The 19364-nt window shown below is 45.0% G+C and overlaps 1 protein-coding gene across 1 annotated transcript in view; it reads left to right on the forward strand.

Annotated features, from left to right (window-relative positions):
* The first annotated feature begins 1363 nt into the window (after positions 1 to 1363).
* ABCA4 (ATP binding cassette subfamily A member 4) overlaps positions 1364 to 19364 on the forward strand; it is a 127587-nt gene continuing 109586 nt past the window's right edge. Inside the window, 5 exon segments of the mRNA XM_061630653.1 lie at positions 1364 to 1404; positions 1615 to 1751; positions 8305 to 8432; positions 13876 to 14001; positions 14003 to 14068. Of these exon segments, the coding sequence (XP_061486637.1) occupies positions 1364 to 1404; positions 1615 to 1751; positions 8305 to 8432; positions 13876 to 14001; positions 14003 to 14068 (498 nt within the window).

Raw genomic sequence — 19364 nt, forward strand, 5'->3', positions numbered from 1 at the left:
AACACAACTGCCAGGGGGCCGAAAGACAATCACCAATGCTATTCTCTGAAAATGACCCTGGAGATAGGATCGGAACCACTGTAAAACAGTGCCTCCAATACCCATGTCACCAAGTCGGCTCAGAAGGATACCATGGTCTATGGCAGCCTTTCCCAACCAGTGTGCCTCCAGTTGTTGTTGGACCACAACTCCCATCAGCCTCAGCCAGCATTGCCAATGGTCAGGAAAGATAGGAATTGTGGTCCAACAACATCTGGAGGCACACTGGTTGGGAAAGGCTGTTCTAGAGTTTAGACTTCTAACTTTTCCAGACCAAATTTTGCCATTAATGAAAGTTTTTCCCCACACCCTAGTATTTTTCTGCAGTATTTGACACCATTGGCTCATCTATTTGTTCTTGAGAATCCAGAAGTTTCTCCAAATTCCTTGCATTCCCATTTCCCCACCAAGTGTTTTCATAATAGGATTTTAATATGTGCTGTTTCTTCGTTTTGTATATTCAGGCATCCCCCCCCCTTTTAAACAATTTGCAATTCAACTATTTTGCTTAATATAACAAGAACTGGGGTGGGGAAGGAAAGTAAGCCCTACAATGTCAACAGAAAGGGGGAGCGGGGAGAAATACAGGTGTAGGGGAAGGGGGATCGCTCAGTGGTAGAGCGTCTCCTTTGCACGCAGAAAGTTCCAGGTTCAGTCCCTGACATCTCAAGGTATGCTGGGAGCTGTGGAGGCTGGCAGATCCGATGTCAGTGGGGCAGTGAATCCACTCTGGGTTTTAGTCCAAACTTTCAAGCTCCTTCCTATGAGTAGCTTCTTCTTTCCTTGAATGTAATGTTGGTTCATAATGGGTCAAGTATGTGCTTCAATGGGCGTAGGTGTCAGTGTGTATGCAGCCCAGATATCACATTGTCCTGTGTTGTTGTTTTTTAAACAGATAGTTTTTAATGATCTTGATTCTTGAGAGCTGCCACGGCAGCTGTAGCACAAAATCCTTTCAGGTTTCAACTGACTTAGCACTATTGTTTCTGTTCCTTAAGGGAGCAGGAACAGCCCTCAGGAATGTGTGCTTCAACCCCTCCCTCTTCCCTCCTGTCCTCCTTCACCTCCGTTTCATAATTAATCTTGTATTATTGTGTAACCAACCGGGGATTTTCAGCCAAGGGCTTGTTTTAGGCCCTGGTTTCAAGTTCTGCTTTAAAGCGAACAATAGTTAATGCTTAGCTTGGTACAGAGGTAATACTACACATCATGAAAGACACGGCCCCATCACCGAGACTGAAGAGTCAACTACCTGTCCAGGCAGCCTGTCTGAAGGTGTAATGAGGCCAAGAGTGCTATCTTGACCTTCGCCTTCTGTGTTCTCATGGCGATGCTGTTTTTTCGTAGTCCTGTTTGTGGGCATATGTAGGAAGGCATAAGAGTCACACAGCTCCGCCACAGGTTGGAGGGCTACAGCCCTGTAGGAAAGGCCCTGCAACTGGTTCCTGTGATTGCCTTCTCCACACATGTGCCCAGCAGTAACGTCTTGCATTGCCACACGGGGACCTCATTTGGAAAATGTAGCAATGAATGCTAAGTAGTATTTCTCTCCACTACCACCCCTGATTCTTTCAGTTTAGCAAGAGTGTACCAAGATGCTCAAGAACTATTGCGAGAAACACATGAACTGGAACTGGGCAAAGTCTGGGAAGAACTGCAGACCATAACCCAGTTTACGGAAACTATGAAGACGAACCCTGGAAGGATTGCAGGTAAAGAATCAGTTCTCTCTGTCATTTAGAAAGGCTGTTAATGATTTCTTCACTCAGGAGATAAACAGCGGTCACACATTTTCAACCTGCGTTTGAAGAACTGTTGCCTGTGACACAGCAGATTCGGACCTGCCTGGTATGAGTCTTCTAAGCTTTGCTCCAGGTGTTTCTGATGTCTGGCTGGCCTACCCTACCTGAACCTTTCCCACCTGCTATTATACCCATTCGCCTGTCTCTCTGTCTCGATGTTCATCTCTCTCCCTGCTTCCAAAATTCAGACAGACTTCTTGACTTAGGCCCTGGCTTGGGCTTGACTTTGCCTCTAGATCAGTGGAAGAGAGCCTGTGGTCCTCCAGATGTTGTTGAACTAGAGTTCCGATAATCACTGACCGTTGGCCATGCTGGTTGGAACTCATGGGAGTTGGAGTCCAACAACATCTGGAGGGCCACAGGTTCCCCACCACTTTGTGCTCTGACCTGAGACCCTTCCACCCAGCTTTATCTGCCGCAATATGAACTCAGCTCCAAACTGTAACTACAGCAGTAGTTCAACCAATGCAGCAATTGCTTTACAGTGTATTCTCATACATGTCTATTGGGTTTACTCTTAGGTATCTAGCAGGGATGGGGAACCTGTGGCCCTCCAGATGCTGTAGGACTACAACTCCCATAATCTCTGACCATTGACCATGCTGACTGGGGCTGATGGGAGCCAAGTCCAACAACATCTGGTGGGCCACAAGTTCCTTATGATCATTCCTGGTGTAGTCCATTAGTTAGATTTTCTGGGTGGAATTTAAACCCAGCCAATTCCATAGCATGTTGTCACAGTGCAGATTACATGAGGCCCACTTCCAACCCACGGAGCCCTATATAGTGGCCAAATAAGAGTTGGTAAACCTGCTTCTTGTGCTGCCTGTTTGGAACTGCAAAAAAACAGGGTGGGTAGGTCACAAGTTGTGTAGGCCTTCATAAGCTGGTTGGGCATCAGCACAAAGTCATTGTTTAGTCAGTCCTTCTCTGTGGACATGCTGTAGCTAGTGATCTCATACAGTTTTTGATGTATTAATTTTTGTGCTGCTCTAAGAAAGTTATAGGTCCATATGGAAACTTGCTGCATCAGTAAGGATGATAAACAGGGTGTAGTCATCCAGGGCCTCAGGGGGTCTTAGACCCCTTACTTTTTTAGGAGCAGGGTCCCATCAGGGTTCCAATGTCTCCAGCGTCCTATGAGCTAATCAGCATGAAAGGGGAGAGTGTTAGCCACTGAGAAGAGTCTTCTAACATGCTTCCTAGTCCTGTCTTGCTGATTGGAGCTAATCAGAGTGAAAGGAGGTGAGTCATCCACTGAGAAGACACAGTTCTCTTTCATGCTTATTGGCTCCTAGGAACATGTGTTGCGTTGGGTGAAGGCATTAACAAGGATCTCATTCTCAACCCAGCAGTAAAAAATGGAGGGGGTGGAGGGGGTTTGGCGTGACTGGCTGTGACTATCATGAAGGGACCCTGCTCTTCTACATTTGTGACTACACTACTGATGATAAATATTTAATAGTTACTACACACATACTTGCAAAAAGGCACTACTGCAGTGACAATGTGTAGGCAGATATAGTGTGTTAAATATTTAGGATACACAGTATAATGTATGCATTGGATTGCATTTAGGGTAACCATTTTTTGAGGAGGAGGAGGAGGAGAAGAAGAATTAAAACCACTAAAAATAAATATGACAATGCTGATAAAAAAAGCAACTATCATGTGGTAATCTTATTTCCAGTTGTTCTCCCTGTGATCCAAATAGGCAAAGAGTGCGGATGGGTTTCAGTCCATTGGATAATAAGGAAAATTATTTGTGGTTAGCTAAAATCATTGAAATAAATTTGTTTGGAGATTCCTTTCCTAGCCCATTCTGTTCCCTTTACAAGTCTTCACTCTAGATATATATACATATTTTATATATATACAAACACACATACATTTTCCCTGCTCAGATTAGACATTTTGTCAGCTAACAGGCCTCCGAGAGAAACCATTCAGCTGCTGGAAGATAGTCTTTGATGTAATTAATTTATTATTTATTTGGCATTATTGATGTGCATAGCATTGTACAGAGCACAACAGGAAATGTCCCTGTCCTGATGAATTTACAATATAATATTCCAAACAGGGGAAATTGAGATTGAGGTAAACAGAGAAGCAACATATAGCTGTTTTAGTTACATGTATTTAGGCTGTTACTGGTCATGAGGATTAGGGATTGTGCCAAAGAGTTAACAGAAAGAAAAGGTGGGTTTTGAGGAGGGATTTGAATGATGTAGGAAAGGTGCCATCATCACACAAGGATTCTGGGAGACAGTTTCAATTAAATAAAAATAATTGGGAGCAGGTTAAAGGATAACAGGAACCAAAACGAAATAATCCAGGAACCTGCTCATTTCTGAGCAATAAACCAAACTTTGGGCTCATTTGGGTCATACAAAAAAATCAGTGTTTTCCTCATTGGAATTTGTCTGCTGGTAGTCCAAACCTGATCGCTTTGCACTTTCTTCATGTTTGGATCAAACCTTTTCCTCATCCATACTTGTAGGCATGCCCTTTTATTGTTTTACAAACTCCCTCTCCCGCCTTCTCATCTTGTTGTGTTGCTGATTGGCTCAGATGAGAAGGGAGAGGGGTGAGAAAGCCAATGGGAACCCAACAGAAGCAGGAGGTGTGGCAGGAGGTGAAGTTAGAACCACCCACATAGAGAACCGCGAGTCAAAGCAACCAGTCCTCTTCCTCAACAAGTGTAATCACTGTTTCTCTCCTTTTCGGTATATACTTGGTACTGCAAACTACGGATGAGGGGAGGAGAAAGTGTGTGAAGGCAGTGATTAGAGGGGAACATCATATGGACGAGGGTGAATTAATAGAGACACAAGAAGTTTACATTATAGATTATGCAGATGTATGGACAGAGCCCTTTCTTACTGCTGGCATTCAAGTACAAAGTGAAGACTGATACCATTGTTGCATACCCTTTAATTCTGTTCCTCATGTTATCCAGACTTAGGGCTGCTGATTTGCACATGCATTTAAAGCACATAATAACATATGATTTAATTTGTAATTTGTAAGTGAACATATAAACTGCCTCCACTGAAATGTATAGTTGTTATGGTGATATGAAGGCTTTGTTTGTGATATTTGTTTTGTGACGGCTGCTTCACACATGCAGGCCATTGCTTGGTGTTGCAATTATCAGTGACAAAAATGAATGTGTGCAGTTGTGTACTAGGGTTGCCAGGTCAGAAGCATCCCAAAACCTGAGATTTTAGGGGCGGGCCCAAGTGATGTCATGGGGCGGGCCCAAGTGATGTCATTAAGCATGATACATTAAGCATCAATCACAGTTGCTTGGAGCGTACAATTAAAAAAATATCTGACTGGAGATTAAGCTAGACATCTTAGCTAAAAGATGGAGCCTGGGTAGGGAACATTTAATCTAGCCTACTTGCTTTAGGCAAGAAGGGTTTAAGTGCCTTCAGGCCAGGCCAGTCATCAGAAGGCCACTGTAGGAAGAAAGGAGCCTAGTGTTGTGGAGATGTTAGATGGGAGCATTTGGGAGTAAAGATGGATGCCCTTGAAGGCTGCAATTCTAAACACACATACTAAGGGACTAACCCCCCATAGAACTCAACAGAACTTACTTCTGAGTAAATATAGTTTGGATTGTGCTGTTGGTAAAGCTTGACTAGGGATCCTTTGCAAAGAGATCCATATCCAAGCAGGGTTGGCAACCCCCTGCCTGGAATGCCCTGCCCTTATCTTTTAATGTGGCTGCTCCAAACTTCTTTACAGATTTGACCCTTCACTTCAGAAAGAGGTCTGAGAAATGAGTAAGCATAAGAAGATTCTCTACCCTTTCTGTCTGCACAGATGCCCTCATCCTTCCCCTGTGCCCAGCAGAAGCTCTGGGCCAGGCGGGATGCAGTAGCATCTCATAGGACACCCTCCCCTTTCATGGGGTGTATGATTTGTCCTGGCCCAGAGCAGATTTTGGGATGGGCACCCACAATTACTTATTTTTCCTGTATGTCTTTTTCTGCTTTGATTTTGTATAGATGCCCTCTTCTGTGCCCTGTGCCCAGCAGAAGCTCTGGGCCAGGTGGGATGCAGTGGCATCTCGTAGAGGACACTCTCCCCTTTCCTGGGGTATATGATTTGTGCTGTCCTAGAGCAGATTTTGGGGTGTGTAGCCCCAATTACTTATTTTTTTCTATGTGTTTTTGTCCATTTTGATTTTGCATTGATGCACCCGTGCGTGCCCGGTGCCCAGCAGAAGCTCTGGGCCGCATGGGATGCACTGGCATCTCATAGAGGACACCCTCCCCTTTCCTGGGGTATATGATTTGTCCTGTCCCAGAGCAGAGTTTGGGGTGGGCACCCCCAGTTACTTTTTATGATTTTATGACATCATCATGTATTTATGACAATATCAGAAGCCTGATGATTTTGATTGCATAAATGTATTGTTATTCTTCACGGGGAGAGTCCCCCGATCACAGTGATATATCATACAGGGTATCCCAACATATATTTTGGGGTTCAGAGACATGTTACGTTTGGTTTGAAGTTGCTGTAGTTGTCAACTCTTCTTTTTTAGTGTTTTGAACTTTCAAGCAAATAAGGAACTGGGAACTAGGAACCAACTTCAGCGTCGTATCAGTTAAATAGATTAAACAGTCGCAGGGGCGGCGGCTGACGTTTTGGTGTATATCTCGGGAACCAGACCACCTAGAAACTTAATTTCTTTTTTAAATTGAAGCTGAGAGTCCGGAGATTAAGGGGTGCTAGCTGGAGAGCCCCCCCCAAAAAAACCAGAGACTGTGGCCGAAAACCGGAAACCTGGTAACTCTATTGTGCACTGATTCTCACCAATATTTCAATTCTGTTGGAAGCTATGGCCACTTCTTTCTAATCTTATGAGAGAGCAGGTGCAAATGTTCTGAACATTTTTGCAAGGAGTAATCATAGGAAAACTTCAAGAAAATTAGGCCAAAGCAGGTGCTCCAGTTTGACTGGGAGAGGTCTACTGTGTAGTTTACTTAGCATAATGATTAATGCAGCCCTGGTCATGAGAAACTAATTGGAGGAATTCAGGGCTCCCTCCAAGGCAGCAGGTCTTTGGGAGGTGAACTGAAGAAAGAGATTCCAAAACCATTTCTTTTTGAGTAAGCGACTAAAAACACACACACACACCAAACAACAAAACACTCAAGAGCTTTAAAGCTCACAGTTCCAGGGCCACACTCCAGGCCTTTGGAACTTTTCTCCACTCTTTGAAATCCCAGGTCTGCATTTTATGAGCACGCCAACCCTATTCAACATTCATAAAAATAAACAAGTGTGGTCCAAATGCCAAGTCTCTTGTGTAATGTGCAATACAGCTGTCATTTCCCATTCAAGGGCCTCTTTTAAAGTTAAAAAAAAAATCTTAAAAGCTGTTTGTTTTTAAATGAATGCACTTCTTTTTAGGCCAGTATTTCCCAAACTTTTAAAAGTCTCCCTCCCCCTTCTAAACTTATTCTATCTTTTGCCTCCCACCAAATTCAGCTCTACACAGTAGAGTGAGCAGAGAGATCCTTGCATGCTATGACTATGCAAAGATCTGGATGTGGTAAGGCCCACATTGACACTGGACAGCAGAACACAGCAAAACATTTCTGAAGCCTCCTAAAACTGCCCATCAGGAAGCAACAGTTTCTTCCAAATCTGGCTGGGAATGATGGGGTAACTGAAGGAGCAGTCAGCCCTGCAAACCCAACATGATTCAATGATGATCCTCTGGTAGATGGCATTCAGTAACCACCTTTTGGCTGATGAGGGGAAGGAAGCTCCACCTGTCCCAGAATCTTATCTCACCTTTTGGGTGTTCAACTTTCTCTCAAGGGGACCCCACAGTTTGAATAGCAGCGTTTTTAGGCAAAGCAGCCGGTTTACTGCAGAGAGAATACAGGAACAGCCTGGAAAATCAATTCCTCTATTATTTGCTTTTATTCTATGCATAGCCTAACTCTTCAGTGGTACTTATTTAGATACTATTGTAATACACACTTTTTGAGCATTATGTGCTGCTTTTTCAATAGTATCCAAAGCTCTTGTCATACATTATTTCAGAGTCTTTGCCACAATCTTTTGAGGCAGGCCAGTGGTGTTGGGTGTGGGCTAAGAGGCAGAAAGAGCAGCTTGCTTAAAGCCACTGGATGAATTTGTGGCTCCAGCTCCAGCTCACCGCTGTGCAGCAGGGCCCCGCTTTACAGCGATTCACTAATACAGCGGTCTCAATTAGACACAAGACCCATTCATACACCGCTTGTTCTGCTTTTACAGTGGTTTTCGGGCATCGCGCACCAGTCTATTCAATGGGTTCCGCTTTACAGCGGTTTTCGCTTTACAGTGGGGGTCCGGAACGTAACCCGTCGTATGAGTGGGGCCCTACTGTACTGGTTAAAGCCAGCATGGTACACCAGCTCTTAATAGGCCTCTTGTCATTTCTGGCTTCGCTCAGGAAGAGGCATACGAATCCAAGATATCTTAAAAGATGGGGAGAACTTAACTACGCTTCTGCTTGAAAATGCGGGCCTTCCTGATACAGTGGTTAACCACCTGATTAATGCTCAAGTGAGACCTCAACAGGTGAGTTAATATTGTAGCAAACTGTGTGTGTATGTCTGTGTGTATTCTTATAGCTGTCGGTACCCAAAGGTTCTTTAGGCAATATATAGTTTTTAAAATACAATAAAATAACACAATTTTAAAACAATGTACATCAATTCAAAACCAGCCACCTTAATTTAAAATACTAGACATACAGGCTGCAACGGGAAGAGCAGTATCTCATTGGTAGAGCACCTGTCTGACATGCAGAAAGTTTCAGGCTGAATCTCCAGCATCTTCAGGCAGAGCTGGAAAAGAGTCCTGAAAAAGAAAGCCTGGAGAGCTGCTGCCAGTTGGTGTAGACAGTACTGAGCTAGATGGACCAGTGACCTGTCTCTGTATAAGCTTCCAGGCCCAGCGCCAGTGGGTGGGCAGGGTTGGCACTGGCCAAGCACCTCTGTGGCTGTCAGAGGTGCCTGGGGCTGGGCAAGTGCAGCTCCCTTCTGCAATCCATCCCACAACCCAATGCTGTCGTGGATCACGGAACGGGCGCCACCCTCCCATGCAACACCCACCAACACCACTGGGGCAGGCTGGCTGTGCCACTTCCCATGTTGCTGCGACAGCGCACTGCACAGGCATGCTTGCCATCAGCCAAGATGGAAGACGTGTGTACATAGTATGCCAACACACTGATGTGGCCGGGCCTATTTACGCCCCCAGCAGCAGCAATAGTGCCACCGCCTCTGCCACCGCTATCTTCAAAAGCCTGCTGCAGTCTGGTGCCAGCCTTGGCAGCTTCCTACGCTCTGATGATCCTGACGGCCAGCAACAGTTGAAATTCAGTTATAAAACAATCTATAGCACAGTGGCACAAACAAGAAACAATTGTTGATTGCCTTTGGCAATTTTGCAGCTAAAAACATCTTCGCCACCTCTCAAAAGTTAGGCAACACAGACATCAGAAGAACATTCATTGGGAGTTAATTGTACATAGTGGATGCCATAATGGAAAAGGTTCAGCTCCTTAGCCTCACTCATCTCATTTGGGTAAAAAGTGGCTGACGTATCTTCTGAAGGTCTTATTGAGTAGAGAAAGACATACAGGCAGGGCCAGCGTCACAGGGCAGCCAGGTCAGGCCCTGGCCAAGGGCCCCCAGGGCCCTTTCTTAGGGTGGGTAGGTAGCTTCCCATTCCGCGGTCTGCAACAGTGTCAGCTCCCAACCCTGCTGCGGATCACAGAGAAGGAGCTCCCAGGCATCCCCACACACAATTGTGCAGGCCTGTGACGCCTACCTGCACACCCCACCTACCTCTCCCATTATGGTAAATGGTGGCTGTGCTGTGTGCGCATGTCTGCCATCAACCAAGATGGCAGCCGAGGTTTCCCTAAGGGGCTGATGCCCCTGTCGCGATCTTCCCTTAGGGAAGCCTTGGCCGCCATCTTGGTTGATGGTAGGCATGTGTGCGCAACACGGCCAGCATTCACCGCAGTGGGGGAGGTAGGTGGCACATGCAGGCTGGTGCCATGGGCCCAGTCATGCCTGGTGCCGGCCCTTTACCCTGGAAAAGGTGTTCCATAAGATATGCAGGACCAAAGCTATTTTAGGGACTACATTACTATCTCACTTCAAAAGTAGCTTCAAGATTAAAGGAGTCCATAACAGACAACCCAAGAAATCAGTTGGTTCAATCAAGGTCCTAAATGTATAGTAAAAGCCCATGAAGTTTAGCTTACCATACAAAATCTTGCTCCCAAAAGGATGTGTATAGGAGACATGAGTGAGATCTGCTTGTCACTCACTACCTTGCAAGCTGAGTGGCTGGAGAAAGTCTTTCAACCATGCTTTCAGGGCCAGCAGCACTGCCAGCATTCACCTCAACGGGAAAGGTAAGTGGGGTGTGGAGGCAGGCACTGTGGGCCTGCGCGGCTGTAGGGGGTTGCCTGGGAGCTCCCTCTCTGCAATCTGTGGCAGGGTTGGGAGATGCTGCTGCCACGGATCATGGAACAGGAGCGCTACCCACTCACCCTAAGGAGTTGGGGCCCCCCAGCTAGGGCCTGATTGGCCAGGGCCTAACCTGGCCGCCCTCTGGCTCTGCATGCTTTCATCATGGGTTGTTCAGAGAGATGTTACACAACCGTAGTGAATGCAAGCCATGGTTTGCAAACACGATTTAAACGATGGTTTGAAGGATGTCCATTTAAAAGGAAATGCATCACCACAACACAGGTTTGCATAACATTTTCATATACTAATATATATGTATAGATGCAAATAATAGAACAAGTATTACTTTAATGGGGAAGACTGTGACCACTAGGTGACTTGCATGACTGCTCAGTCTGCTGTTCAGCTATTGATGGGCAACTGCAAGGCTCCTCCTCTCACTGGACTTAGCCCATATAGGAACATGGCCACTTTAAACTCCCCAATGGTTTCACATCCTATGACTAAGGGTAATTTCTCCAAGTATTACCAGAAGTTGCCTTTATTGCTTTCAAGGTCTGCGGAGCCAAATGCTTAGTCATGGATATGCCCAGAAAGGAAATTTTCATCCATGACTAGACCTGGCTTGGATTCCCTTTGTAGTTGTCTATACATCATTCTATCTCAATAGAAGTGTGAATGAGACCCAAATGCTGCGTAGGTGGAATGTGAAAATTCACTGCTCCTGATGTCAGCAAGGGCAGATGTGAAAGGGCATTGACAGGGCATTTTTCCAGGTGAATAGACTGGACCCTTGGAAGACAGATCTCCTGTCTTGAATGCCCAACAAAGAATAGTGTTAAAAAGAAAAAACTTTTATGGAACATTGCAATCGCAGGTTATCTTCCAGCATCTTCTTCTCATAGATGGTTTGCCTGTGACTCGGTCCAGGCTGTCATTCCCCCTTCTGTCCTTGTGGCTGGGGAGGTGTGAGAAGAATGTTGCGCTTATGAATGAGGCCTGCTGAATCAGATCTCTGGAACGAAAGCCTTTCTGACTGTGTGAGAGTGCCGGGAGAAGAAGGGAAGAACTCCAGCTGAATGGCACAATTCCTTTCCCTCCCTTTTTCTTCCTCTTCTTTTGTTGTACAATGCCCAAATGTGGGAAATGTTTGTGGCCAGCAGGATATGGAATTAATGAGCTTGCTTTTCACTTTTTACTCCTTTGGGGTTTTGCAAATCGTAGGTGGCTTGCATGATCATTCGCTGGATTGTTCAGCTGATTGGGTTCTGACCGGAGCTGTAGGAAGCTCCCTGGCAGCTTTTTGAACGGCACAGAAGAAATCTTTTTTCCTGACTGCCTGGAACAAAAATGTTCTTCTGTGTGATGTGAAAGCCAGCAGTCTTGACCCACATAAGTTGCCCCATTGTAATAAAATCCTCTCTGTCTAATAAATAACCAGTCCTGCATGGCACAGTGTTGGTGACTGTGGCGGCACTGTCCACTGGTCTTCTTTCAATGGGTGTTGAAAATCACCAAGAAGCCTGTGTGTACCGCACCAAGACAGTCTCAACACATCACTAAAGAAATTGCAGTTGGGTCCTAAGAATGTTCTGTTGCTCATCCTGCATACTTGTAAAGGGTGCTCAGTTAAATTTGGTATTCTCTTACTTGGCTAAGAACCAAACTGTTTTTGGCAGAGATTCCTTGATCATAATTTGTTGGACTGAGGAAGGCCTCATTAACCCACATCCCACTCCCTTGCCAAAGTGGCCCTTTGATGATTGCTAAACCAGGATTGTAAGTACTAGAAATCTCTTCAATGTAACTCTTTTGGGGTTCATCTATATAACCAGCCAATCAAGTAATAAGACTGTTCACGGGCTGCACTGTAGCCTGACAATGGGGTGAGGGTGGCATGACGGAATGGTCTCAATGGACAAAAATCGCAGGACATAGAAAATCAGTATGCCAGGGGAAGAGATGCGAGTAGGCTAGCTCTCTTCTTCCTGACATCTGGTTTTCTTTGTGCAGTGTGTTTCATATAGGAGGAAGCATGCAGTCACCGAGTCCTGAATCCACACCCCATAATTTGAAGTGGTAAATCCAGTTTCATTCTTAAGACTGTCTAGTGCATGTTGGGATCTCATCTGGGAATGTATGTGAATATGCTGCAAACATTTATAGCTGCAAAACAACTTCCTGTTGCCAGTTGACCAGAAGTACACTTGGACCTCCTTGTGAATGTACTCTTTGTGAACGGATGTCATTACCATGGGTCACTCTGATGCTGCTTTGCCACTGTTAATCATATATCCTGTTCCCTCACTCCCCTTTAAATGCTACTAAGAAGAGAGAATGAAGTGAGGGTACTGGTCACAGAAAGGCCTGTTTATGAGCATTTGAATCTTTTTTTGCAAAGAGCTAAGCACAGCTGAAGTGCTGACCTCATAGCACCCTGGGAGTCCAGGAAATGACACACACTTGCACATGAAAGCTAAACCTAATCTAGAGGCCACCTAACTGAGAAAATATTTTGTTCCTCATCACAGAAGTGCTCGCTGAACAATGGCATGCTGATAAAATTACTGGAATTTATTTCTCAACTGCGGCTTTCAGGTTGCAGGGGAGATAACAGAGGCTGCTTTTGACTCTCAGAAAAAAAGTTCAAGCAAGAGTGGCTGCAGCCAGAACCAGCAGGAAAACTATGTGGGGAAGTGTCATACTTTTCTAAACCTCCATTTTTCTGGGAGATTCTCTGAATTGGGCCTCTGTCTGATAAAACTGCTGCATATAAATTACATTTTATGGACTTGTGATTAATTTTAGTAATCTGATGTGTAACCTTGTTTTTATTTCTGATGTCCTTGGCCCATCCATCAGAGAACACAGATGTTATTTATTATTGATCTCGATGCTTCAAATCCTGTAATTCTTTACCAAAGTGTATTTGAGTCATATTGCAGCAACTGCACATCTTTAAAAAAGAAAAATCAATAGTAAGACAATAATTGTTAACGCCATTCCTCCAATATATGCCTGTCTGTGAAATAGTCTTTCTGTTTTCACCCTAATATGCATTAAACAAAAATTAAAATTCTCTACCAAAGTAATACAAATTCTGCAGCAAGATTCTGAGACCTGTATAAACATTGCCCATTGTGCAAATCTGCATAATTTCTTTTATTATGCAATATTTATCCTGCAATGTTTGCTATTTTATATAGTTTATACTGGCTGCTGTGGTCATTAGGGCAGGGGGGGTGGGGGAACCAGGTGCCAGACCTTTTTATTTTCCCAGACTTTTCAGTCTGAAATATATGTTTAGTACTTTTAAGATGTATAGATCTTTAACAGCAGATATGCCTTTATCTGCTGCTTTTTTAATTCTCTTTTAGATTTATCTTCATATTGTATTTTATGATTTTGTAAACCCCCCAAAGAACTTTTGTTGCTCAGCAGTATATAAATATTGAAAACAAGCGCAGAAACAAGCCCTGAAGACAATCCTCCACAGTAATCAAGGTGATGTGTGATTTCTGTTTTGTCTACAGTTTGCCTTTGGAGTCCCAGAGTTGACTCTGAGAGATATCGCCTGCAGCCAGGCCCTGCTGAATCATTTCATTATGTTCAGCAGTCCACCAGGCTTCCAAGCTGTGCACAGCACGATGTGTGCCCTTTTCCCAGGAGGCCTTGCAGAAGGTCGAAGACTCTTGGTACGCAGACTTCTTTAAGCTTTTCCATTTGGTGAGTACCAGTATTACCAGTCCTTACCTTTTTACTGATGGTTATGTTGTTGTTTTCAAAATCCTTTTGCTTGGCTAGTGCTACTGCTTTATCTGCCCCAAATGAAGAAGTAAAATAATTAGATGGTTATTGCAGTACTGGCCACTGAGAAAAAGAAATATTAGATATGTTATATCTGTGACCCAGGGGCACAATGGGGTTTCTGCTGGTCTCTAAGAAAAAGAAATATTAGGTATGTTATATCTGTGACCGAGAGCCACAGTGGTGGTTCTGTGGAATCCCAGTTCCCTCAGGGATATTTCTGGTGGCCTCCTGGTGTTCTAACCAATAAGTGCAATGGCACTGGAATGATTGACAAGCGGGTTGGTATTCATGGCACTTTTAAATACATATACAAATAGCAAACGCAGTTCTACAAGTGTGGATTCTTACGTAGCCAATCTGTGCCCAAGGGGGAGGGTGTCGGCAGACTTGGGAGAACTCCACAGCTTGCAGAACGAAGAAGGAGAAGAACCCTTAAGGGGAGAGAGAACCCAAAATAGCCCAGTGAGGGCTGAGCATGCTCATTGGGTATGAAATGACTGACTGTTGGATAGGGTGGCGGGAAGGAGAATGGAATGGAGTATACTGGACGAGGGCACGGCTGACTGGTTGGAACCCTTAACAGGAGTTTGTCAGACTGCAGCATTTTGTTACTGGACAAATTAATTTGCTATAGTTTTGTTTTATTAACACTTAATATTTTGCATAACTCTAATTTAAACATACTATGCTGTGTGAATTTATGTTGCCATTTCACAATGCTGATGTGTTCTAATCTCTTTTTAGTTTCCTTTTTGCCTTTTTAAAAAAAAGATTTTTAATTACTTGTTTTTAACTTTTTTTTACTGATAATTATGTTTTTTGTAAACTGCTTGGTTTTCCACAATCAAATGGTATATAAATTTTGTTAAACAATAAATGATGTAAGATACCTCTTCTGCCTTGCCCCTTTGCATTTCACATTGTTTTTGTTTGCCGAGCCCTTCACGGCACACTTTTTTTTGCCGTCAGTTTCCCTCCAGTATCCCTGAACATACCTTGCTCTTGTGACCTGTCAAAGTATGTGTTTGTTTTATAGTGAGGGTGGTTTGGCAGCATCTAAGACTAAAAGCCAGAATTTGGCTCATACTCAGTTACGTGAACATTTGCAACAGATATTCCAAAGTGGGGGTTGTTTGTTGATTAATTGCTTTATCATGTTTTTTAACAAATAAAAATCAAATGCCCCCCCCCCAAAATGTGATAACTAAGGCTGGTAACATTTGCTCTAATGCACTTCCTGAGAAAATATGTTGGTTTTTTTAAGGTGTATATACACAGGTACAGAAATGCCTGAACTCGTGCCTAGAAAGTAAAGGGTAGGGAAGGAGTGATTGTGGAGAGAGAGAGAAAAAACCCTCCAGGGACATTCAGTTAAGCTCTGCCCACTTGGATGTGGGCTTGAACAGCAAGCAGCGGAATTGCAATTAATATCCATAACTAAAAAAAACACAGAAATGTATTGGAAGCGAATGTGTCAAACACACAGAGAAAAATCAGATTGGAACAACTGATTTTTGATACAAGGGCCTTCTCTGAAAACACCCCCAGTAGTCAGATAGAAGATAGAAGGAAATTTGCACCAGATTTTTTCCCTTGGAAATTTTTTTTGCAAGATCTTGTTGTAGTGACCCCGGGGTGAAGTGGAATTGTTTGGGGAGTGGGTCATTTGGCTGGGGTGTTCACTACTTATTCGAAGAGAGAATAATATAATAGAGAGGATATGTGTGTGTGTGTGTGTGTTTTCTGTCTGGCAAGGAAAAGCATAGGAACTGAAGGAGGAAAGGCTGTGTTTATAATTGTCAGAGTCAGCACATTCTTTAGATTTCCTCCAAGAAGCATTCAGCAGGCTAGTACCAGGGACGGAAAATATGGGCAGTGAGAATCAGCCAAGGCTGTAGTGCAGAGGCCTAGTCAGAATGTGAGGAGGACAGAACAAAAGTATCCACAGTACAGTTTCAGTAGATACTGGAGTCAACTTTTGCATTTATGTTGGACATGATTCTGTGTTACAAAACTTTTCAGGTGAGCAAAAGGCCTAACCAAGTCTCAGAATCTCTCCATTCTTATGACTTGAGAGGGTTCAGAGAAAACATCAATGGCAGCTTGGGGCTATTTGGGTTGCAGGCATTTCTGTTCACTGTACATGACAGGTTATAAATACCAGCATGTGCTTTTCATAAAACTGTCAATTTGTTGGGTTCCTGACAGCCTGTGAGTGATCTATCCAGCAGAAGCTTTTTGCTGATTTTGTGAAAGTCTGCTGCCTGGAAGGAATGATGCCTTTAGCGGAATAGCTAGCTCTAGCAGAAGCCTTTTAACTTGCAATCTGATTTAGGGCTTTTTACTACTCTGCCCCAGGATATGAAATCTGAACTCAAAGAGGATGCCTGCAAAGCAAATACTCTGGAGTGAGAGTTTACTTCAACCCACATTCTGATGGACGATTGTTGCAGCCTGGCAGGAAATCTATTTTTAATAGGCCTATATTATGGTTACCCTAAAATAACTGGCATTGATTTCCTATGCTTAACTGCTGATGTAGGGTAGGAAGGATGTCATTAGAACTACTGTCAAAAGATTGCCCACACATATTGATGGGCCTCAGAATAAGCTCTTAATTTGCCCATCTTCTCAACTAGATTCTCAACCATACATCTTTTAGTCGTTTAGGTCCACTTAATATTCCTAGGAAACTAAGCCTAAAGAGGAAACTAAATATTACCCACCACATATGTTGCTCAAACTGTAGACGCATCATACACTGAAAGCACATGACTTCCCCCAAAGAATCTGGAGAACTGTAATTTACATCTCACAGAGCAATAATTCTCAGCACCCTCAACAAACTACAGTTCCCAGGATTCTTTGGGAAAAGCCATGCACTTTAAATGAATGGTGTTTATGCTGCCTCAGTGTCAACATCTTTTCTTCTCCTCTACAATATTTACAATTGCTTTTCCCCCAGCTCGATATCATCATGCCATGCATTTCTCCACTAAAATCAGTGACAGCCACTTCAGTGGTTGATAACCTTTTTACTCCAGTATTGATGAAGACAGTTCTGAGGTTACTTGTAACATAATCTGGTGAGAATTCCAACACAATCCTGTGCATGTTCGTTTACCAAAAATTAAGTTCCAATGTGTTCAGTGGGGTTTATTCCCTGGTAAAGTGTTGAAGGATTGCAGCCTTAGTGCTGCATAAAGTCACACAAACCATATAAACGGATTTGATAAAATATGTCCGCATACATCTACCTCCTTTCCTGCATAAATAATTATTAGCAAAAAGCAAAGGCTGCTAAAGGCTGAAACAGAAGGTCACATGAAAATCAAATCCTGCTGAGGGGTTTTAAAGGATGGTTGAATATTTTAACTAATCCAGGTCACTGGTGGGAGTGTGTGATAGAGCAAGAAAATGAACAGAGAGTAATATGGATTAGGTGAATTCTTAAAATTCCTGGTTTGCCCTGCAAACTCACTTGGTGCACAGTTTCTTAGTTTGACTGGACTTTCTCTTAAGGTGACAGACCATGAATAGTAGAGAGGCCTCCCTTGTAATCTGTGGTATGTGCAATGATCATGCCACATAATGATGCATTCTGAAATAATTTCAGCGAGCCAGAAAGATGTTACCTGGAGGATAAAAAGGGAGTGGATCATCCTCATGTTTGAATTATGTGCTTCCCACAGTCTGCAGAGTGGGAACAAAAGCACACAGCTTTGACTTCATCTAACCATTCTTTCCCTTGCTCACCCACCCACCCCACTGTGAAAACAACCACCATAACTTGGAGAAATACTGGGACAATTTTTAAAAACATATAATTTATTTCAAACTTGTTTCAAAAAGATACAACAAACTCATAATCTATTAACCTCCAAAAATACCCAACTCCCCCACTCTCACAGTACTTAATCCTGTATGCGAAAATCTTCCAGAACCCCGTTCCGCGCCCACTTACCGGGCGAAGGGACGTGTTTGCGGCCGCCGCTGAAGCCGGGCCGCCATCTGGACAGGCCTTGGTGCTGGGTGGCCGGCAGCGAGGAGCGGTCGGCGCGCCTTGATTGCGGCGCGGCGAGGACGGCGGAGAGGCCCTGGCGCCCTGGAGGGGCAGTTGGGACTAGGCCTCCGGAGGCCCTCCAGCGGGAGGTGCGGCGGCAGCAGCCGTTGAGCTCCTCACCAGGGAAGCCTGCAGGAGGCATCTGCAGACCCGGCGGAGCAGTGGAGGGAGTCCTAGGCCTCAGGAGGCCCTGCAGCGGCGGAGGTGCGGTGGCAGCGGCCATGTGGCTCCTCTCCAGGGAAGCCTGCAAGAGGCAGCTGCAGACCCGGCGGTGCAGCAGAGAGAGCCCTAGGCCTCGGGAGGCCCTCCAGAGGAGCGAAGCGCAGCGGCAGCACGGCCTAACGGCAGCGGCGGATCTCAGGCGAGGCGGCCTTGTGGCAGCGTTCTTTTTCTTTGATTGCTACCCAGGGGCCCCCTGTGGGAAGGTTCTCTGCCCCTCATCCACCCCATAGCAAGGGAAGTGGGTCCCAGCCCCATCTTGCATGCCCTCCATTTCTCACTTGGCGGCCCAGGTTGCCAGGATTGTGGGGTGAGATAAAGGGGCCCATCAGCAGGGGAGGGGAGTGAGCAGGGGACACAGTCCAGCTGGGCTGTGAGGGTGCTGCCCCCCCTATAGGTATCCCCACGCTGACCACCTCTCACTTTGCCAGGAGGCACTTCCGCAACGGGCATAGGCCTTGGGGGTCATTTCTACTGGATAGACCCGGCTACACTCTGGCTCAGGATGCCACCTAAAAAAGGTCATGGTGGGCCAAAAGGGAAGGGAAGGGCCCCCAGGGCAGAGGGTAGGTACCCACCCCCAGCGGCGGAGGATGGGGGACAAGGGGAAGGCATGCCATGGACTGCTATACTGGCCAGGTTAGAAGCCCTGGAGAGGGGCTCAGCCCAGCCGGCACCTGGGAGAGCAAAGGAACCACCCCCCAAGCGGCCCCGGGATAAAGCGCTGCGTCCAGTCGGCGGGGCTAACACTGCAGCTATTACTTCTATCTTAGCACGACTGTGTCATGGCCCCGTCAGAGGACTCCTCAGATGAGGACGACTCGGGAGTAACAGCAGCAGACCCAGGAGCAGCAGGAGACACGGAGGAGCCTCCTGAGAATCCAGCTCCTTCTGCCCCTCAGCTGCAGAGCACCCCAGATACAGCAGAGT

Source organism: Rhineura floridana, chromosome 6, assembly GCF_030035675.1.
Source record: "Rhineura floridana isolate rRhiFlo1 chromosome 6, rRhiFlo1.hap2, whole genome shotgun sequence".
NCBI lineage: Eukaryota > Metazoa > Chordata > Lepidosauria > Squamata > Rhineuridae > Rhineura > Rhineura floridana.